At 42.7% G+C, this 23556-nt stretch overlaps 1 protein-coding gene across 1 annotated transcript in view; it reads right to left on the reverse strand.

Moving 5' to 3' along the window:
• The window catches only part of pcsk1 (proprotein convertase subtilisin/kexin type 1), a 66040-nt gene that overhangs the window by 18103 nt on the left and 24381 nt on the right, over positions 1–23556 (reverse strand). Inside the window, exons 5-7 of the mRNA XM_073067608.1 lie at positions 22353–22429; positions 16746–16834; positions 410–582 (exon numbers count right to left, since the gene is read on the reverse strand). Coding sequence (XP_072923709.1) covers positions 410–582; positions 16746–16834; positions 22353–22429 — 339 coding nt within the window. The remainder of the gene's footprint in view (positions 1–409; positions 583–16745; positions 16835–22352; positions 22430–23556) is intronic.

Below are 23556 nucleotides of genomic sequence, written 5' to 3' on the forward strand. Positions count from 1 at the left end.
ACTTCAAATTGATAACCCATCATTATCAAGTTTGCACGCACTATTAAAACTTGTTATAATAGAGTATTAAATCTCTTCATAACCTCCACCGCTTCATTTCAGAAGCCTCATATTTCCTCATAACCTCTTGATACTGCTGTCATATCTTCCCCAGTTGGGAATTCCCCTTCATGTCTGTACTTACTCGTTAATAATCTGATTATTTGAGCTCTTAAAATATCTAGTAAGTAATGTGTTTAAACCTGCTGCTTTAATAAAGGTAACATCATTTCCTCATTTCTTCTGAGAAGGATTGAATCTACACTGTCTGCTATTTAATAATTATTCTTATTCACATTCCAGAGTAAAGACTACCAGAAATTTTAAAATCTAGAAGGACAAACTTTTAAATCTCCAATGATGTTCTCACCTTCTGAATGCCATATTCAAATGCTTTTTGTGCAAGCCGTCCAGGACCTTCCACAGTCTTCCCGTCATCATTTGGTCCCCAGCTTGCACTATAAATGTCCACGTGCTGTGGGTTGAATCCAATGGAAGTAGCTTCAATTGCGTCTGTTACTATGCCATCCAGCATCCTGATACCTAGAGGAAAATCCAGATGTCTGAATAAACTAGCTGGTGGCATTGGTCTGAGATTTCACTTCAATCAGATTGTGTTTGTTAATGTGTTAAAATTGTCTGAACAGAGAACAGAGGATAATATTTGGCTAAAATAATTTCAAGGTATAGTATTGTGCCAAAGTCTTATTCTTATGCACTTAGGGTACCTAAGACCTTCTCTCCGCATGGTATCTGTCAACGCGGAGAGCAAGTTTGTAAATCTGGCAGGAGCCAAGAATGTTGGGAATGGCGAGGGTGGAGCGCCGCAGGAGGGGTTGGGACAGGTGGCAGAGAAGAAGAGCCGGGGTGGGGGGAGCGAGCGCAGCTGTTTCCAAACAATTGGTTTATTGATCATTACAGAATGTCCCTCTGGTGCTTTCCGCTCCCTCCCCTCTCCATTCCCCTTTTTCCAACCATGTTCCCCTTCTCCTTGCCCCCTTCCTACTCTCAGTCCACAATAGAGACCCATATCAGATCACCCATATGTAAGAAAATGGTTTTTTCTTTTGTGGCAGCAATACAGTGCAAAACATAAAATTGCTAAGTACCATGCGGAAGTGTTACATACCCTAGCTATACAGATGTGTCTAAGACACTTGCACAGTACTGCTTACCAACCTGTTTCAATCTAATTAACCAGCTATGAGCAATAAAGAACATTGTACCTTCAACATATTGTAATAATTGGGTGATAATTATACACTTGTGGTTATAGTTCCATAAATAACAAACTCCTGTCCTCTGTCACATGCTGTTTGGTATTTTCCCTCAAAGAAAATGAGTCCCTCCAGACCCCATCATTATACTAAATTAAAATCAAAAGCCAGGGAACAGGTAACTGATCTTTCATTCAGGGAGCAGTAGAGGGACTAGGCAAGGGTAGAGGTGGAAGAGGATATGCAAAGCTACAAGTGGAATGCTCTCGTCTATTAAATTATAAATACCTAACAATTTTATAAATATTTTATTCCAAATCTGTACCTTTACCTCTAACGTTTTTATATAACTCTTTATTCTCCCTAATTGTTGAATGTTATTTTTTGTTGCATGTCGTGCCGTGACCAACCATATAACAATTACAGCACGGAAACAGGCCATCTCGGCCCTTCTAGTCCGTGCCAACGCTTACTCTCACCTAGTCCCACCAACCTGCACTCAGCCCATAACCCTCCATTCCTTTCCTGTCCATATACCTATCCAATTTTACTTTAAATGACAATACCGAACCTGCCCCTACCATTTCTACTGGAAGCTCATTCCACACAGCTACCACGCTCTGAGTAAAGAAATTCCCCCTCGTGTTACCCTTAAACTTTTGCCCCCTAAAATTGCCTTGTACAATTTTAACATTACACCTAATTTTAACATTAACCTACCTAAGTAAATTTCTAATACATGCAAATATTCAAGTTCAAGTTGAATTGACATTCAACCATTTGTGAATACTGTGCAGCCAAATGAAAGAGTGTTTCTCTTGGGCCAAAGTGCAAAGCACAGTCCAGCAGTCACACACAGTGCAAGACACATATAAAACAGCAAGCACTTATAAGATATCGGTGAAATACCATCATACGAAAATAGCAGTCCAAGGCCCTGAGTCCGTGAATGCTGCTGCAGTCGGCAGTCAAACACAATATAGCTTGTCTTCTGCCAAACAAACACTAGGGGGCAACACCAAATTTAGCTTGGACACCACGCCACATTGTCCGTGGCACTGCCCATACTCTCCCCTGGGCGGCTGTAAATAGACGATACCACAGCTTGAGGCCTAGTCCTTCCGAAACCCTGCAGCTCCCCTGCTGTCCGCCAATGGAGTGGATCGGACTTGCAGCATTCCACATTGACAATGGCCAACAAGGCCTTGCAATCAAAAGAAAAGTGACGAGGACAATCACTCACTATTAGACTGCAAATAAATGTTGATCCTTGGTTCTACTGTAAAAATTAACTGCCTGTGCCTGTTTACCAGGCTATAGTATAAATGCAAGTTGTTGTTTGTAATAATTTTTTCCTCTTCACTAAATAAATACAGACAACACATTTGAAATAATTAGCTGGTTTATTTATCTCCGTGAACTGTTGGGACTGTTAGAACAGCACATATGGGTTCTACAGGTAAAATCCTCACAGACTTCCCTACATTTTGTACCACTGAATGACTGATTAGTCTGAAGTGATATATTTGAAGTCCTTCTTAGCATTGTTTAGTAGGAACAACTGTTAATCCACAAAGTGACATTTCATGTATGTATCAGTTTTCTATACTAATTACAATGTCTGTTATGAATCATTGCTATACCAATAGCAGTATATTGAAACATTGGACTCTATATTTGTAAGACCATAAGACCAGAATTAGGCCATTCATCCCCTTGAGCCTGTTCTGCCTTTCCATCATGGCTGATTTATTATCCCTCTCAACCCCATTCTCCTGCCTTCTTCGCATACCCTTTCACACCTTTACTAATCAAGAACCTATCAACCTCCACTTTAAATACGCCCAATGACTTGGCCTCCACAGCAGCCTGTGGCAATGAACTCATAGATTCTCCCGTCTCTGGTTAAAGAAATTTCTCCTCGGCTCTGTCCTAAAGGCACGTCCTTCTGTTCTGAGGTTGTGCCCTCTGGTCCTAGACTCCCCCACTACAGGAAACCCTCTCCACGTCCACAGTTGAGGTCATTATCTCAACTGTTACCATAACAAATAAAGATTGCATTTTTTGACACAATGAGCATGTGCCTTTCCTCGCTGTGTTAAAACATGGAAAATTAAATGTTACAGGTTGCCACAGCAGCACGGATATCAAACTCTGCATGACAGTTGTAGATAATAAGCTGGAAAAGAGATAAAGTACACACTTCTCAGTCTACAAGAGCCCGTGGTGTTGCCATGTGTTGCAGATTATTAAATAACAGATAATTTTCTTCTTAGGAGGATGAAATGTGTGTAATTAGTGTGTAATTTGACAAATGCTCTGGATTTAATTATATCAGCCCTTTCTAGTATGATGAAACCAATTTCCATTTTCACTACTGTATAACAATCAACCTCATTAGACCTATCTAAATGTCATTCCACTGGAAATACTATGCAAAAGTTTTGGGCATATATATAGCTCGGGTGCCTAAATCTTGTGCACAGTACTGTAATAATTTCACTGTATTCCTACAGCAAAAAAAAAACAGATTTCATGACATATGTAAGTGATGATAAACCTGATTCTGATATGGGTCTCTATTGTGGACTGAGAGTGGGAAGGGGGCAGGGAGAGGGGAATCATGGTTGGGAAAAGGGGAAGGGAGAGGGGAGGGAGCGGGAAGTACCAGAGCAACATTCTGTGATGATCAATAAACAATGGTTTGGGATCAAATTGCCCTGCCTGGTGTCTCAGGGCTGGGCGTGCCTGCACCCACGCCATCCCCCTCCAACCTTGGCACTCCTTCTCTGCCACCTGTCCCACACCCCTCCCACAGTGCTCTACTGTCACCATACCCAACATCCTTTGCTCCCACCTGATTTACAAACTCGCTCCCCATTCCGCAATGACAAACACAGTACTGCGCAACAGTCTTCAGCACTCTAGCTACATACATGTCCTAAAGACTTCTGCACAGTAGTCATCACATTTTCCAATAATATAAAGTTAGAATTACATATTTGTGTGGAAAATAATCTATCAATAGTTTTGTGATGAAATTGAAGTCTGCCAAATGAAATGTAGAAAATAAAATGTTGACGTAATGATGCAGTTTGTGGACCTGGTGCCCACAGCTCCAGTGGCCTGGGTTCAATGCTGACCTCTGCTGCTTAGTGTGTGGAATAGGTATGATCTTCCCATGACAGCATGTGCCACATCCAGGTCTCAGGTTTCCTCCTAAACCAAAAGAAATTGCTGGTTGATGCTTACACTCAGTGGCCACTCTATTAGGTACCTCCTGTACATATTAAAGTGGCCACTGAGTGTACATTCATGGTCTTCTGCTGCTGTAGCCCTTCCACTTCAAGGTTCGATGTGTTGTGCGTTCAGAGATGCTCTTCTGCACAGCACTGTTGCAACATTTATTTATTTGAGTTGCTGGCGCCTTCCTGCCAATTTGAACCAGTCTGGCCACTCTTCTCTGACCCCTCCCATTAACAAGGCATGTTCGCCTGCAGAACTGCTACTCACCGGATGCTTTTTGTTTTTCACACCAATCTCAGTAAACTCAGGAGACCGTTGTGCGTGAAAATCCCAGGAGATCAGCAGTTTCTGAGATACTCAAACCACCCCGTCTGGCACCAACAATCTTTGCACTGTCAAAGTCACTTAGATCACAACTCGTTCCACTTTCTGATGTTTGTTCTGAACAACAAATGAACCTCTTGACCATGTCTGTATGCTTTTATACATTGAATTGCTGCCACATGATTGGCTGCTTCGATATTTGTATTAACATTATTAGGTGTACTTAATAAAATGGAAACTGGGTGCAGTTATTTAAGTAAATTAAACTTAGTATGCAGGTGAATTTTGGAATCAGGAAGAAGCTGATGGGAATGTAAGGGAATAAAATGGAATGAGTGTAAATGGGTGTAATTGGGCATGAGATGTTCAGTATCGAGCCAGTGGGCTGATGAGGCTGATTACAAGCTGAGAGTGAAGATAAAGATTAGCTTCATTTGTCACATGTATATTGAAAATTTGCAACATACAGTGAAACGTGTCATTTCTATCAACGACCAACACAGTCCGAGCATTCCAGGGGCAGCCTGGGAGCATTGCTGTGCTCTGGCGCCAACGACGTAGCTCGCCACAGCTCACTAACACGTATGCTTTTGGACTGTGGGAGGAACCCAGAGCACCCAGAGGAAACACACGCGTAAGCAGGGAGAATGAACAAATTCCTTACAGACAGCGATGGAGATTGATGACAGCGGGTACTGTAAAGCAATTGCGCTAACCGCTAAGCTACCAAACTGTACAACAGTTTAACTTGTAAAGTGCAGGATTAGAACATTTATGTTCTTTATCATTGACATGGACTCAGAGGGATTCCAGTATTGGTACTGGTATATTATTGTCACATGTACTGAGATACAGTGAAAACTTTTACTTGCATACAGATCAGATCATTAAGTTAGTACAAGGGTAAACAATGACAATTCAGAATAAAGCTACAGAGAAATGGAAACCACAATGGTCAGTAATGACCCTCCTCGCTCCCTGGTCACTCTTCCTCTTTTTATATTCTTCGCTCAATCCCAGCTACCTATTCCTCACTTTTGCCTCTTTCTTTTTGTTGACTTGAGCCTTAATATTCTCCATCAGCATTTGGTTCCCTAATCCCAACGGTGGTCGCATAACCAGGACTTGTGATGTGCACCGGCTGCTCATACGGCCATCCACCACCCGCTCCCATGGCTTCACGTGACCCTGGTTGGGGGCTAAGCAGGTGCTACACCTTGCCCGAGGGTGACCTGCGGGCTAGCAGAGGGATGGAGCGCCATCCACCTCCTCTGGTGGAGATGCATTCCACCCCCCCCCCCGCTGCCACCCCAATTGCAAATAGCCTCTCCCAATTAACCGTTGCAAGTTCCTGCCTTTTGCCATCAAAATTAGTCTTCCACCACTTTCGTCAAACCAACAAACAAACTGCAGATCAAGAATCACGTTGATTGCATGTCTGGCCTGTTGCAGCTGGTCTTTCATTAATTCTATTCTGTTTTGTATTTACTGTGAATGCCCGCAAAAAATTAATCTCTAATACGATGATGTATACAGTACTGTGCAGAGTTTTTAGGCACATGTAAAAAAATTCTGTAAAGCGACGTTGCTTTCCAAAATGATGAAAAGTTTTCTAAATATCAAAAAAAATTACTATAAAGAGGAGGAAACAGTGAAAAAAAACTAAATCAAATGAATAATTGGCATAAGCTCCAAAAGTGCCTTTAAAACGACATCAATTCTTTCAGTACACTGTTGTGCGGTTTTATAAGAAAATCAACTGGTAAGTTGTTCCAAGCATCTTGGAGAACTTGTCACAGTTTTTCCGCAGTCTTTGGCTGTCTTGCCTGCTTCTGTCTCTCCAGGTAATCCCAGACAGCCTCGACACTGTCGCCTAAGACTTTTGCACAGAACAGTGTGTACATTACTTTGATAATAAATTTACTTTGAAGTTTGGTCTGGGTTAAGGAGTTTGTATGTTCTCCCCATGACTGCATGGGCTTCCTCCACATGTTCTGATTCCTTCCCACATTGTAAAAGAAAACATACTGGTTAATGATATTACTTTGTGGGCACACTACATTGCCACTGGAAACTTGTCAGAATGTGTTGGGCGCTGATGCAAACAATGCATTTCGCTGTGTGTTTCAATGTACATGTGACAATTAAAGCTAATCTTCAACAGAAAAGAATCACAATTCAGTACACTGGCTGAAGCCAGAGCAATGCTGACTTACAAATATTAACCCACCTTGGAGGGATGCCTTGACTATTTTAAGACATGATTAGGCATATATCATCTGAAAGGCAACCATTCCATGTACAGAGCTTTTCAAATGAAGCTTAGCAGCAAGAAAAGTAATTCGGAGTGATGTTATTCCCTTCCTTGCCCTTGTCTGGAAGTACTTAGAGAGATGGTAGACCTGATATCTGCATTAAATGGAGCATTTAATGGGATTTCGGCATTCACACAAGACTTTCATAAAGAGAGTAAGAAATGCACATAGGCAGTGCTCCCAGATTATGAGCTGTTTTCGCTCTTTCCACTGCTGTCTGGATAAATCGAACAGGTGCTATGACTCCCCATATTAAATCATCCATGTAAATCAATTTGATCCTTATCCAGGGTGAGTGTTTCCCTTTTATATCTCCATCTGTTATATGACAGGACCAGCTCCTGTTTGCTCTTTAATGATTCCAGTAACATGTAATTGCTAGCTACATCTGGTCTGGTAATGACATTGCAAAAAGAGGGCAAAGTTAAAAAAAACCTTGCAAAATAACAGCTGAATATTGTTAATATATTGGAATGATTAATGCAATGATATATTTACAATGTCTCAGAAGAGGCTACTTGGCCCATTGGTCTCATGCCAGCACCCATCAGAGCCATCTCTCGCTTATTTCCCTATAGCTTTGCTGTTTGTTTTCTTTTGCACAAAACTTTAATAATTTTATGTATTTCACTGAACCGCTGCCACAAAAAAAACATATTTTGTGACATATACAAGTGATGAAAAATCTGATCTGATATAGATAGATAGATAGATAGATAGATAGATAGATACTTTATTCATCCCCATGGGGAAATTCAACTTTTTTTCCAATGTCCCATACACTTGTTGTAGCAAAACTAATTACATACAATACTTAACTCAGTAAAAAAATATGATATGCATCTAAATCACTATCTCAAAAAGCATTAATAATAGCTTTTAAAAAGTTCTTAAGTCCTGGCGGTTGAATTGTAAAGCCTAATGGCATTGGGGAGTATTGACCTCTTCATCCTGTCTGAGGAGCATTGCACCAATAGTAACCTGTCGCTGAAACTGCTTCTCTGTCTCTGGATGGTGCTATGTAGAGGATGTTCAGAGTTATCCATAATTGACCGTAGCCTACTCAGCGCCCTTCGCTCAGCTACCGATGTTAAACTCTCCAGTACTTTGCCCACGACAGAGCCCGCCTTCCTTACCAGCTTATTAAGACGTGAGGCGTCCCTCTTCTTAATGCTTCCTCCCCAACACGCCACCACAAAGAAGAGGGCGCTCTCCACAACTGACCTATAGAACATCTTCAGCATCTCACTACAGACATTGAATGACGCCAACCTTCTTAGGAAGTACAGTCGACTCTGTGCCTTCCTGCACAAGGCATCTGTGTTGGCAGTCCAGTCTAGCTTCTCGTCTAACTGTACTCCCAGATACTTGTAGGTCTTAACCTGCTCCACACATTCTCCATTAATGATCACTGGCTCCATATGAGGCCTAGATCTCCTAAAGTCCACCACCATCTCCTTGGTCTTGGTGATATTGAGACGCAGGTAGTTTGAGTTGCACCATATCACAAAGTCCTGTATCAGTTTCCTATACTCCTCCTCCTGTCCATTCCTGACACACCCCACTATGGCCGTGTCATCAGCGAACTCTATATGGGTCTCTATTGTGAGCTGAGAGTGGGAAGGGGGCAGAGAGAAGGGAATCATGGATTGGACAGCAGCGCAGAAGCGGTAGAGGTGTTCCTGCACAGGTCCAGAGAGGAGCTTTAAAAAGCAGCCGCTCTTCAGCGGGGGTCTTTGATTGGACAGTGGCATAGATGCAGTAGGGGCATTCCTGTGCAGGTTCAACGCGGAGCTTGAAAAGCCCAGTCTCCATAAAAGAAAAGTACCATCTAGCGGAGCGGTCGTCGTGAGAGTGGGTTGAGTCAGAGTGCTAAGGCTTTGGCTCAACAGACTTTGGCAAAAACAGGTGGAGGCAAAGTAAGAAGGTAGGTTTATTTCTTATTTCTTTTTCTTATTTAACTCTTGAAAGAATAGGGAGTATACCTGCAGGACCAGTGCTCTGTTCTGGGTGTCAGATATGGGATTTCCAGGAAACTTCCAGCCTCCCCAATGGCCACATTTGCAGCGGGTGAATCAAACTGTAGCTCCTTAGAAGCTGTGTTAGGGAACTGGAGCTGTGGCTTGATGACTCTCAGCTTATTGAGGTGATAAACAGAAGCTACAGGGAGGTAGTTGCCCCAAGGCTACAGGAGACAGAGAAATGGATGACTGTCAAGAGAGGGAAGGGAAAACGCCAGATAATGGAAAGCACTCTTGGTCCATCCCCGTGAACAATAAGCACTCCATTTTGAGTACTGTTGGGGGGGGGGGTCGACCTACCTGGGGGAAGCAACAGCGGCTGTGCCTCTGGCACCGAGTCTCGCCCTCTGGCTCAGAAGGTTAGGGAACTGAAGAGGATGGTAGCAGTAATAGGGAATATTTATAGTTAGCAAGACAGATAGGTGATTTTGTGATGCAAAAAAGAAACACGGATGGTAGTTTGCCTCCTGGGTGCCAGGGTCCGAGGTGTTTCTGAACGTGTCCACAATATCCTGGAAAAGGAGGGTGAGCAGTCAGAAGTCGTGGTACATATTGGTACCAACGACATAGGTAGAAAAAGGGAGGAGATCCGGAAAGCAGAATACAGGGAGTTTGGAAGGAAGTTGAGAAGCAGGACCTCAAGGGTAGTGATCTTGGGACTGCCGTCTGAGCCACATGACAGTGAGGCTAGGAATAGAATGAGGTGGCAGCTAAAAGTGTGACTGAAGATTTGTAACAGGGGGCAGGGATTCAAACTCCTGGATCATTGGGACCTCTTCTGGGCCAGGTGTGCTGTACAAAAGGGGCAGGGTGCACTTGAATCTGAGGGGGACCAATATTCTTGCGGGCAGGTTTACTAGAGCCACAGGGAGTGGTTTAATCTAATATGGCAGGGGGATGGGAACCTGTATAATGGAGCTGAGGAGGAGCCAACAGGTTTACAAGTAGAAGATGTAATATGTAATATGAATGTAAGGAAGGACAGGCCAATGATTGGGTATAACTGCAGTCAGAGCAAAGAGTTAAGTTGTACCACAGAGGCAAAATTCAAAAGGTCAAAGAATGCAGGACTGAAGGTGTTGTATTTAAATACATGTAGCATTTGGAATAAGGTGGACAAACTCGTGGCGCAATTAGATGTTGTGGGCATCACTGAGTCATGGCTAAAAAAAGGTCATAGTTGGGAGATTAATATCAAAAGAACAGGCAGGAAGGCATAGGCAGTGGTGCTGTTCTGTTGGTAAGAAATGGAATTACATTTTTAGAAAGGGGTGACATAAAGTCAGAGAACGTCAAATATCTGTGCGTGGAGTTAAGAAACTACAAGGATAAAAAAAACCATTATGGGAATCATATATAGGCCTCCAAGTAGTAGTCAAGATGAATGGTTGAGATTGCAAAAGGAGCTGGAAAGGGCATGTAATAAGGGTGATGTCACAATTGTAATGAAGAACTTCAATATGCAAGGAGATTGGGAAAATCAGGTTGGTGCTGGATCACGAGAGAGGGTTTTTGTTGATTGCCTATGAGATGGCTCTTTAGAGCAGCTTGTGCTTTGAGCCTACTCGGGGAAAGGCTATCGTATATTGGGTGTTGTGTAATAATCCAGATTTTAATAGGGAGCTTAATGTAAAGGATCCCTTAGGAGGCAGTGATCATAATATGATTGAATTCATACTGCAATTTGAGAGGAGAAGCATAAGTCACATCTGTCAGTATCACAATGGAATACAGGGACTACAGAGGCGTGAGAAAGAAACTTGCCCAGGTGGATTGGAGGGGGCTACTGGCGGGGAATAAGGCAGATCAGAGATGACTGAAGTTCCTGGGAATAGTTCACAAGGCGCAGGATAGATATGTCCAACAGGAAAAGTAGTTCTCAAATGGCAGGGCTAGGCAACCGTGGCTGACAAAGGAAGTTAAGGTCTACATAAAAGCCAAGGAAAGTGGATATAAGGTAGCAAATGTGACCGGGAAGATGGATGATTGAGAAGTTTTTAAAATCCAACAAAAGGCAACTAAAAAGCCATGAGAAAGAAAAAGATGAAATATGAGGGCAATTAGCCCAATAGTATAAAACAGGATAGCAAAAGGTTTTTCAGTTATATAAAGAGTAAAAGGGGACTGAGAGTTGATATTGGACCACTGGAAAATGATGTTGGTGAGGTAGTAATGGGGAACAAAGAAATGGTGGATGAATTTAGTAAGTACTTTGCATCAGTTTTCACTGTGGAATACATTAGCAGTGTGTGAGAGATCCATAAGTGTCAGGGAGCAGGAGTGAATACTATTGCTATTACAAAGGAAAAAGTGCTAGAAGGGATGTGTTGTCTTTGGAGACAATCCAGATGAGGTTCACTAGGTTGATTCCAGTAATGAAGGGGTTAACATATGAGGAGCGTTTGGCAGCTTTGGGCCTGTACTCACTGGAATTTAGAAGAACGTAGGAGGATTTCATTGAAAGCTACTGAGTGTTGAAAGGACTAGATAAGGTGGATGTGGAGAGGAACTCGAGGGCATTGCCTTAAAATTGAGGGGTGACCTTTTGGAACAGAGTTAAGGAGGAATTTTTTTAGCCAGAGAGTAGTCAATCTGTTAAATGCTCTGCCACAGACTGTGGTGGAGGCCAAGTCCGTGGGTAAACTCAAAGCAAACATTGATAGTTTCCTGAGGGGTCAGGGCATCAAAGGTTATGGCGGGAAGGCAGATGTTTGGGGTTGAGTGGAATCTGGGATCAGCCATGATGGAATGGCGGAACAGACTCAATGGGCTGAATGGCCTAATTCTGCTCCAATGTCTTATGGTCTTATGGTTGGGAAAAGGGGAATGGAGAGGGGAGGGAGCAGGAAGCACCAGAGAGACATTCTGTAATGATCAATACACCAATTGTTTGGAATCAAACAACCCTGCCTGGTGTCTCAGGGCTGCCACAGAGGCACAGTGGCTCCTCCTGATGCCATCCTGATTTGATGCTACTTGTGTGGAGCCCCCAATTTCTCCCTGTGGCCTTCAGTACAAATATTTACTGATGGATTTAATTGTGACTGTAAATTAGTACCAGTATAAGTTAAAAGCAAAAAAAAAAAAATCAAAGGGAAATGCACACAAAATGCTGGAGGGAATCAGCAGGTCAGGAAGGATCAATGGAAAGGAATAAAGAGTCAACATTTCAGGCCGAGACCCTTCATCACAACCATAAATTTCTTTCCATGGTTGCTGAGTCTCTCTAGCATTGTGCCCCGGCACTCCTTCTCTGCCACCTGTCCAGCACCCCTCCACCCTCACCATTCCCAACATCCTTGGCTCCCACCAGATTTACAAACTCATTCTCTGAACATTGTTAAACATAGTGTTGTGCAAAAGTCTTAGGCATCCTAGCTATATATATCTGTGCCTGAGACTTTTGCACATAATGGATTACAAATATTCTGCATGATTAAGACTTCTACACAGTACTGTGCATATCCATCAGCTCCCCTTTGATTTTTAAACAAAAGAAATTCTGAAAATAGTGGAAATCCAGAGCAATTCTCTCTCTCTCTCTCTCCCTCTCTCTCTCTCTCTACAATTCTCTCTCTCTCTCTACAACTCTCTCTCTCTCTCTACAACTCTCTCTCTCTACAACTCTCTCTCTCTCTCTCTCTACAATTCTCTCTCTCTCTCTCTACAACAACTCTCTCTCTCTCTCTCTCTCTCTCTACAACTCTCTCTCTACACTTCTCTCTCTCTCTCTCTCTCTCTCTCTCACACACACACAGAAGTAGCATCAAATCAGGATGGCATCAGGAGGAACCACTGTGCCTCTGTGCCACCTTAATCATTTTGGTTATTGATATTTTTCACTTTCCTAATTTCTTTCCTTTTCTTGTAATCTCAGACAACTGCCTGCCGGTTACAGTGGCAGGAATGAATGTGCTTGGTTGCACGTGTGTCTTGGCTTAAAAAGGCATCCTCTGTAGACATTACCACATGACTGCACACTAGAGGTTAACTCAGCTGAACCCAACTTTTCCCTTCTCAAGATCTTCCACTCACCTTTCAGGGCATCTTTCACTCATCTTTCAATAAAACCTTATTGAATTTATTGAATTTTTTGAAGAAGTTACGAGGAATGTTGACAAGGGTAAGGCAGTGGATGTAGTCTATATGGACTTCAGCAAGGCCTTTGACAAAGTTCCACATGGAAGGTTAGTTAAGAAGGTTCAGTCGTTAGGTATTAATGCTGGAGTAACACAATGGATTCAACAGTGGCTAGATGGGAGATGCCAGAGAGTAGTGGTGGATAATTGTTTATCGGGATGAAGGCCGGTGACTAGCGGGGTGCCTCAGGGATCTGTTTTGGGCCCAATGTTGTTTGTAATATACATACATGATCTGGATGATGGGATGGTAAATTGGATTAGTAAGTATGCCGATGATACTAAGGTAGGAGGTGTTGTGGATAATGAGGTGGGTTTTCAAAGCTTGCAGGGAGATTTATGCCGGTTAGAAGAATGGGCTGAACGTTGGCAGATGGAGTTTAATGCTGAGAAGTGTGAGGTTCTACATTTTGGCAGGAATAATCCAAATAGAACATACAGGGTAAATGGTAGGGCATTGAGGAATGCAGTGGAACAGAGAGATCTAGGAATAACAGTGCATAGTTCCCTGAAGGTGGAGTCTCACGTAGATAGGGTGGTGAAGAAGGCTTTTGGAACGCTGGCCTTTATAAATCAGAGCATTGAGTATAGAAGTTGGGATGTAATGTTAAAATTGTACAAGGCATTGGTAAGGCCAAATTTGGAATATTGTGTACAGTTCTGGTCACCGAATTATAGGAAAGATATCAATAAATTAGAGAGAGTGCAGAGACAATTTACTAGGATGTTACCTGGGTTTCAGCATTTAAGTTACAAAGAAAGGTTGAACAAGTTAGGTCTCTATTCATTGGAGCATAGAAGGTTGAGGGGGGATTTGATCGAGGTATTTAAAATTTTGAGAGGGATAGATAGAGTTGACGTGAATAGGCTGTTTCCATTGAGAGTAGGGGAGATTCAAACGAGAGGACATGATTTGAGAGGTAGGGGGCAAAAGTTTAAGGGAAACACGAGGGGGTATTTCTTTACTCAGAGAGTGATAGCTGTGTGGAATGAGCTTCCTGTAGAAGTAGTAGAGGCCAGTTCAGTTGTGTCATTTAAGGTAAAATTGGATAGGTATATGGACAGGAAAGGAGTGGAGGGTTATGGGCTGAGTGCGGGTAGGTGGGACTAGGTGAGATTAAAAGTTCGGCACGGACTAGGAGGGCCGAGATGGCCTGTTTCCGTGCTGTGATTGTTATATGGTTATATGGCAGTGACCAACAGTGGCAACTGGACTGATTTTTGGAGTAGCCAAAGAGTAGTTCCATAGGACAATGCCAGGAATTAATTATATTGAAAACAGAGAACGGGAAATTTGACAGCGATGTTCAAAAATATGATGAGACTTTGAAGAGGGTAGTCACCTCAACACTGAACCGATTCCATAACCTATGGACTCACTTTCAAGGACTCTACAACTCATGTCTCAGTATTATTTACTTATTATTTATTAAATTTTTTTGTTTGCACCATGTGTCTTTTGCACATGGGTTGCTTGTCAGTGTTTGCTTATGTTTAATTTTTTCATTGATTCTGCTATATTTTCTTTGTCCTACTGTGATTGCATGCAAAAACTGAATCTCAGGGTAGTATATAGTGACATATCTGTACTTCGATAATAAATTAATTCTGACATTTGGAATGCTGAAGTTTCTTATTAAAACCACAAAATCAATCAAATTAAATGAGTTTTTACATCATCATTCCTATAATTTTCAGGAAGGAAACTACAGATATTTACCTATATGGGCAAACTTCTTGGATTAGTTCTGGGAAGAGGAAATTAAAACAGGGTTATTAAAAATTTCTGCCAAAAAGCTTATTTTGAAGTGTCGTCTCTATGGTAGTAGTGTGAGTGAGTGCAACTCTGAGCTGCATTTTAAAAAACCCACTCATGGACATCAAATTGGAAGTGACCAATTAATCCATTTTGGATGAAGCTATTTAATTAATTTCTTTAGCTAGGGCTCACTCAAATGGGAGACAAGTAACTAATTATTACTGGAGAAAACAATGGAGTCCTTATTGTAAGTACTTATTATAAAGACAACCATCTTGAATAGGCTTGGATGGTCAATAAAGTTTTGTGCTGTCTAGGCCCTAGGCCCAGATTTACCAAATGTGATTCATGCCAGTCTGAACTTCCCTGGAGCAAAGGCAGATGGGATATCCCACTGGTCCTCCACACCCTCAAGGCAAGGCCAAATAATGACACAAGTTGCTGGTGGCAAAGTGCATAATCTGTGACCCTAACAGATGGCAAAAATCAGGGAAAGAGCTGTAAATGAATTTTAAAAGTTTTAAAATATCCCCCATATTCAAAGATATTTAAAAACTAAGAAAATATATCTGTAAATGATTAAGCAATTTAAATGTTTGATTCAGGATTCAAGATTGTTTATTGTTGTTCTGTAGTACACGAGTGTAGGGAGAATGAAATGATTGTTAATCAGGGCCCAAAGCAGCATTAAAACACAGTGAACATAAAAACACAATAAAAAAACAAAAAAACACAATAAAGGCAATCATATGAAACATAAAAAATGACTAACTTTTATACATAGACTGATTGTATGTACGTATGTAAAGTGATTTTAGGTGGTGTATATAGGGGTGGCTGGGTGTGTTAATGGGTGTAAGTATTGAACTGCCTGACAGATTTTCAATGAGATATGCATCATTTAATTTAAACATTCAAAGGAACATATATGAATACTTACCAAAAGCAGAAGGCTAAACCAAAATTAATTCAAAACTTATTTTCTTCCCTCCCTCTCCCCTCTTCTACTATTTCACACTCTGGCCTCTTACCCTTTCTCACTTGCCTGTTACCTCCCCCGGGTCCCTCCTCCTTCACTTTCTCCTACTGTCCACTCTCCTCTCCTATCAGGTTCCTTCTTCTCCAGACCTTTGCCTTTCCCACGCATCTGGCTTCATCCATCACCTTCTAGCGATCCTCCTTCCCTACCCCTGCCTTACTATTCTGGTGTCTTCCCCCTTCCTTTCCAGTCCTGATGAAGGCTCATGGCCCGGAACGTCGACTGTTTACTCTTTCCCACAGATGCTGCCTGGCCTGCTGAGTTCCTCCAGCATTTTGTGTGTGTTGCTTTGGATTTCCAGCATTTGCAGACTTTCTCGTGTTTACCAAAACTCATTTGTTCCTTTACTTCCTAATCCATAGGCCTCTAATTCCCATTGCAAACAATTGGGTAACCCATCCTGACCTGGCGCAGGATCTAACACTCTGGACTTTACATTCCAAAGTGCACACAGGATGATTGGGCTGTACAGTTATTAAAAAAGTGTGTCACCAGCAGAACTGAGTGGAATTCGAGCAAGTAAATATTAATTTTAGACGAGAGTCCAAGAGTAAAGAAAATCTACATATTTTTCTCCATTTACAAATAGAGTCATGGAGTTATGTACACAGGTTCTTGGACCAGGAGTATTTCTCCAACTTTGTACCTCCAACTTTGGAATTGAACGCCACCCCTACTCCGCATTTCTTGTTGTTGGCCTGCATTGCGATTTCCCCAGCACATCTGGTGCCATGCCTGCAACAAATAAAGCAGATCGGAATCAGTCAAATCTGGAAAAGAAATGGTAGCCGGTTAATTTTGTCACTGTGTTATACGCAGCTTAGGGCACAAAATGTACTCGAGGGTAACGCCGCACATATTTACATAAAGTTCAACGCAGAAATGTAAAATGCTTCTCTTGATTGTGAGCCAACAGAAACAACGCTCTGGCAGCAAAAGTACAGCTAACTTTTTTTTAAAGAGACATATAGCACAGTGACAGGCCCTTCGGATCTAATGAGCCCAATTGTACCCATGTGACCAAACAACCCACTGATCCGTACGCCTTTGGAAAGTGGACGCGATCTGGAGTACCCAGAGGTAATCCACGCAGTCACGGGGAGAAGGTACAGATTCCTTACAAACAGTGGCGGGAATTGAACCCAAGCCGCAGTCGCTGAAAAATGCTTCACTGCCGAGCCGCCCTTGTGGTTGGCGTCAAGAACATTTGCTGACGGGCAGGTAACCAGTGGCATTGCTGAAGTTGGGTCCAACACTTAAGCTGGCATCTTTCATCTTTTTACATGAATGTCATGGAAATGTCTTCAAAGGTTTTGCATGGGCACGAAATTCTATGCCCCAGGTAAACCTGAACGAGCAGCTGAAGCCTTCAGATTGTGGCAATGTTTGTATAAAGGAAGATAAGAAAGAATAAGGAACAAGGAAAGCCTTCTTTCCTCAAACAATCAAGGAAAATGAATGAGGAGTTTCCATTATTTGCCTCTGGATCTTTGTAGAAGTTTTTCACCTCATGGCGATAAAAGATTATTTAGTTTCCTCCGAGCTATAGAATCACAGAGTTGTAGGACACTACAGCATGGAGACAGACCCTTTGGCCCATCTAGTCCATGCCAAACTCTTATTCTGCTAAGTCCCTTTGATTGGCACCTGAAGCATAGCCCTCCCATATACGTTCTTATGCAAACAGGTCCATGTCCACCACTTCCGCTGGCAGCTCGTTCCATACTCTCACCACCCTCTGTGTGAAGAGGTCCCCCTCACGTTCCCCTTAAACATTCCACCCTTCACTCCTGCCCCATGACCTCATAATTTTGTATACCTCTATCAAACCTGCCCTCATTCTCCTAAACTCCAGGGAATAAAATCCTAACCTGTTCATTTTTTTCTCTCTAATTCAGGTCCTCAAGTCCCACCAACACATTGGTAAATCTTCTCTGTACTCTCTCAGATCTACTGATATCTTTCCTGTAGGTAGGTGACCAGAATCTAAAACCCTTCAGTGCTGTGTGTTAGAAAAGAACTTTATGTAAGTAAATTTTAAAAAAATTTCCTTCTCCTCAAATGTACAATGGCTGACTGAATCATCAATCATTCTCTAAGATGGTATTCATTCACCTCCTCACAGAGATCACTGCACTGAGGTGCCTTGTGAGAACGGCTTTGGTGGATTTCTGGAATCAGGATGTGGACATTATGCATTTGTCCTTCATATAGGCAAGTTAACATCATCCCACATGAAGAGAGGCAAACAGAACCTGTTTCCAGCATGTCCTCTGTTTACTACCAATGCTGCAGGCAGAAAATATAGTTGAGCATTTCTGGCATTCAGCAATGCCAAGAGCTTTAGAGAGGAACTAGAAGTTTATTTTCCTAACAGCTGAAATTGAAGTGGGACAACTGTGACATTCTAAACACAAGAGATTCTGCAGATGCAGGAAATCCAGAGCAACACACACAAAATGCTGGAGGAACTCAGCAGGTCAGGCAGCATCTATGGAGGTGAATGAACAGCTGACATTTGGGCCGAGTCCCTTCATCAGGGCTGGATAGGAAGGTGTAGGAGCCAGAGCAAGGTGGCGGGGAGCAGAAGGAGTACAAACTGGCAGCTGATAGGAGAAGCCAGATGAGGGGGAAGGTAGGTGGGTGGGAGAGGGAAAATGAAGTAAGAAGCTGGGAGGTGATTGGTGTAAGAGGTAAAGCTCTCAAGAAGTAGGAATCTTATAGGAGGGGAGAGTGGACCCTGGGAGAAAGAAAAGGAGGAGGGGCAGCAGATGGTGATGCAGTCTGGGTTTCTCAGTCCCAATGAAGGGTCTGTGCTCAAGACTTAACTCTTTATTCCTCTCTTTGGATGCTGCCTGACCCACTAAGTTCCTCCGGCATTTTGTGCGTGCGATATTCTAACCCAGGCAGGTCCTGGCAAATTCTCTAAATCTTTGCATGGCCTAACTTGACTCCTGGTGGTGTAGCAGAGGGCTACTCCTTCACCCAACTGATCCGAGGAAGGGGGCTGGGGGGGGGGGGGGGGGGAGGGTTCATCTAGTTAGACTGCAAGTGGGACAAGCACCTGTTTAAAGTTTATCAATGCCCATACAAATGATGCAAAACTCAACAAACATCACTGTTGCCGAGAACACTCTGTCTTGTAACAGGAAGCAAACAAGGCTGTGGTTAAAAGCCCAAGGAAATAGCGATATTACTGGTTGTTTGCATACCGCTGGCAGCAGGTCCAGAGATTCACTGTGGGAGTTAGAAAGCCCTGCAGTGAATCTAATTGTCTCTGTCTGATACAAGAAACGGTTCAAGTGAGATATGAATAATTCTGCTACCACACCATTATGTATTTGGGCATGAATACTTGCTGAGTAGCCAGCTGATAGCATCAGCGCTGGACTCCGGGGCGAGAGGTCCCGAGTTCGAATCCGGCCGGCTCCCTTGCACACTCTCCATCCATGCCTGCGTTGAGTGTCGAGCTAGCAAGTCGACCTCGTAAAAAAAACCTGGAGAGGGATGGTCTCCGCCAGGTTTCAGATGCCCAAGACTCGCCGTACGATGAGCACACCGAAACGATCGGTGCAAAGCTTGTCATGATGACACCACGATGACTCCACCAGGATTTAAGGGTGCACACACACACACACACACACACACACACACACACACACACACACACACACACACACACACACACACACACACACACACACACACACACACACACACGCTGAGTAGTAGATTAATTTACGACACCTCGCTGTTACGAAAGACCTACATTAGTTACCTGTTTTCACTAACAGAAGGTGTTTTCACTGTTACGAAAAAAGGTAGCACACGAGAAAAGGCAGTGCGCGCGCCGAGCAGCCAAACTCCTCCCCTGGAACTTCATTCTAGCTGCCATTGCTTAAACACGTGCCTGTGAGCATCTGCGCTTTATGTCGATTTATTTTGTGCATCCCTTAGCAAGATGAGTTCTAAGGTATCGGAAAAGCCTAAAAGAGCTCACAAGGGTGTTACACTTAGCGTAAAACTAGACATAATTAAGCGTTTCGATCGTGGTCAATGAAGTAAGGACATAATGAGTTTGGCTAAGGGTTTGTGGAAGTTGATGAAGATGATGTTGAAGAGGTTTTGGCATTCCATGACCAAGAACTGACAGATGAAGAGCTGATGCAATTGCAAGAGGAAAGGATAACAATCGAAACCGAACGCAGTAGCGAACGGCCTGAAAGTGAAGTTGTCCAGAAACTGAACGTGAAGCAACTGCGTGAGATTTTCGCTGCGATTGACAACGCTGCAAAGATTGCAGAAAAGTATGACTTTAATTTTGAAAGGGTACGTAGGTTTAGGGCATATTTGCAGGATGGTTTGAGTGCTTACAAAGAAATGTATGATAGAAAAATGCACGAGGCTAAGCAGTCAAGCATACTGTCACTTTTCAAGATTTTCACATCAGCTACAGCAGATGATGAACCTCAACCTTCGACATCGTGGCAGGCAGACATAGAAGAAGGTGACCTGCCTGCCCTGATGGAAACAGACGACGATGAGATGACACCCCAGTCTCCTCTACCTCCCACCACCCCAAACTCCAATGACTCAGCCTAACACACCATCATCAGTGTGCTTGCTGTCTCCCCGATTCCGGTAAGTGAACCTACACTGTACATACATTATTTCTACTTTATATAGGCTGTGTATTTTGATGTGTTATTTGGTATAATTTGGCAGCTTCATAGATTAAAGATTACTGGAGAGAGTGCTTCTGCCGAGAGCACTTGTACCAAGAGCCCCTGTGTGAGATTTTCACTATGGTGGACAGTGGCTGCAATGATTACAGAAAAGTATTTCTACTTTATGTAGGCTGTGTATTTATCATATCATTCCTGCTTTTACTATATATTACTGTTATTTTAAGTTTTATGTGTTATTTGGCATGATTTTGTACGTTATTATTTGGGTCTGCGAATGCTTGCAGATTTTTCCCATATAAATAAATGGTAATTGCTTCTTCACTTTATGTCATTCCGGCTTACGGACCATTTCATAGGAACGCTCTACCTTCGGATAGCGGGGGAAACCTGTACTTCTGATTCTTGACATAGACACTTTACTAGGTACACTTGCTCATTAATGCAAGTATCTGGTCAGTCAATCATGTGGCAGCAACTCAATGTGTAAAAGCATGCAGACAAGGGCAGGAGGTTCAACTGTTGTTCAGACTGAACATCAGAATGGGGAAGAAATGTGATGTGAGTGACTTTGACCCTGGAATGATCATTGGTGCCGTACTGGCTAGTTTGAGTATCTCAGAAACCTCTGAGCTCCAGGGATGTTCACGCACAACAGTCTCTAGAGCTTACAGAGTATGGTGTGATAAACAAAAAGAGATACAGTGGGCAGCAATTCTGTGGGTGAAAATGCCTTGTTAATGAGAGCGGTCAGAGGAGAATGGCCAGACTGGTTCAGGCTGACAGAAAGTAAACAGCAACTCAAAGAACCATGCATTACAATGGTGGTAAGAGCATCTTTGAATGCACAACACGTTGAACCTTGAAGTGGATGGGCTGCAGGAGCAGAACCCCTTACACTCAGCAGCCTCTTTATTAAGTAAAGGACATGCGTAGTAAAGTGGCTACTGAGCATAGTAGCGTCGTGGTTAGCACAATTCTTTATAGTAACAGGTGACTCAGGTTCAATTCCTGCCACTGCCTGTAAGGAGTTTGTACGCTCTCTGCGTGGGTTTCCTCTGGGTGCTCGGGTTTCCTCCCACAACCCAAAGACGTAACGGTTGGTAGGTTAATTGATCATTGTAAATTGTCCCATGATTAGGCTAGAATTAAATTGGGGGATTGCTGGGTGACACGACTCTAAGGGCCAGAAGGGCTTACTTCACACTGTATCTCAATAAAAAATAAAATATAATAGGATTTATCTTTTCATTTGGAGAACATTGTGTAATTCAAATGAATTTAAATTTTCTCCTGCTAAAAGATTAAATATATTTTTAATATGAAGATGAGAGAAAGATTTCATTTAGTGCTAACAACAACATTTTCCCCCATTTACGAAAGAAATGTCCCTCTATGGTTATGGTCAATAGGCAAAAACAAATGCTTCGGGAGTTTCTCGGAACTGCAATAACTTTGTGTTTTATGTTCCAGCGAACTTTGAATCTCTTTCAAATTAATCTCATTTCAGACTATCTCAGCATCTTGGCATTTGGGTAACTTCAGAGTTCTTATACTGGCAAACTTACTTATTCTCGTTAGTTGGGTCATATCTAGGAAAGGGATCTGGGTCGTTGTCGTTAAAGTCATAGCTTGCTTCTGGATCCTATAGAAAGAAAAAGAGGAGAATAAATTCATTAGTCATCAGTTATCACCAGTTGTTGCTCAATTTTGGAATTTTATATATTTGACGTAGCTTATTGCTTAGATTTCAAGTTCAGGGCCCAGAAGATCTATTTAGAAAGCTGCACTATTTCTGTGGGAAATACATAAAATTTCTTCAGAAAACTGAATCACACGGCAATCATTTATTATGTGTCACAGCATCAATTACTTTGCATATTCACAAACACAGGCACTGAGAAATGTACAGGCCACACAAGCCTGAAGATACCTCCACCAGATTAAATTCCATATCTATGGTGCAGCCTTGCTGAAGATTAAAGATAAGACTAGCTTCATTTATCTGAAATGTGTTGTTTTGTCTCGATGATTAATCCAGTCTGAGGATGTGTTGGGTGGGGAGCAGCTTTCAAGTGTTGCCATGCTTCTGGTGCCAGCTTAACATGCCCACAGCTCACGAACCCTAACCCTAACCGCCCATCTTGGGAATGTGAGAGGACACCAGAGCACCCAGCGGCACCCCACACGTCCATGGAGAGAACATGCGATCTCCTTACAGGAATCAAACCCCGAAAGGTGATTGCCAGGGCTGTAAAGCGATCGCACCTCTGTGCTGCTCATGAATGTGAGCTTATCTGCTGCCTGAGCAACTGGGTGTGGGTGTACCTTCAAATTATAAACATGTTTCTTGCCGTGATTCCCTTGGCCACGTACCCCATTGCAAATTCCACCGACTGTAACTTCACTTGCTCCGCTGACCAATAGTCATGATCTCAGATTCAGAATCAGTTATTAGCACTGGCAAATGTCATGAAATCTGTTGTTTAGTGGCAGCAGTACTGTGCAAGACAGTAAAATTACTTTCAATAAATAGTGCAAAAGAGTAATAGAGAGGTGGCACTCGTGGGCCATTCTGAAATCTGATGGCAGAGGGAAGGGAACTGTTCTTGAAATGGTGAGTGTGGGTCTTCTGGCTCCTGTACCTACTCCCCAAACCAAGGTGGTAGTGAGAAGAGGGTATGTGATGGATGCCATCATCTTGAGACTCCACCTTTTGAAGACGTCCTTAATAGAGGCAATGATGGAGCTGGCTGAGTCTACAGCCCCGTT

The sequence above is a fragment of the Hemitrygon akajei genome, chromosome 2 (genome assembly GCF_048418815.1).
Source record: "Hemitrygon akajei chromosome 2, sHemAka1.3, whole genome shotgun sequence".
Lineage (NCBI taxonomy): Eukaryota > Metazoa > Chordata > Chondrichthyes > Myliobatiformes > Dasyatidae > Hemitrygon > Hemitrygon akajei.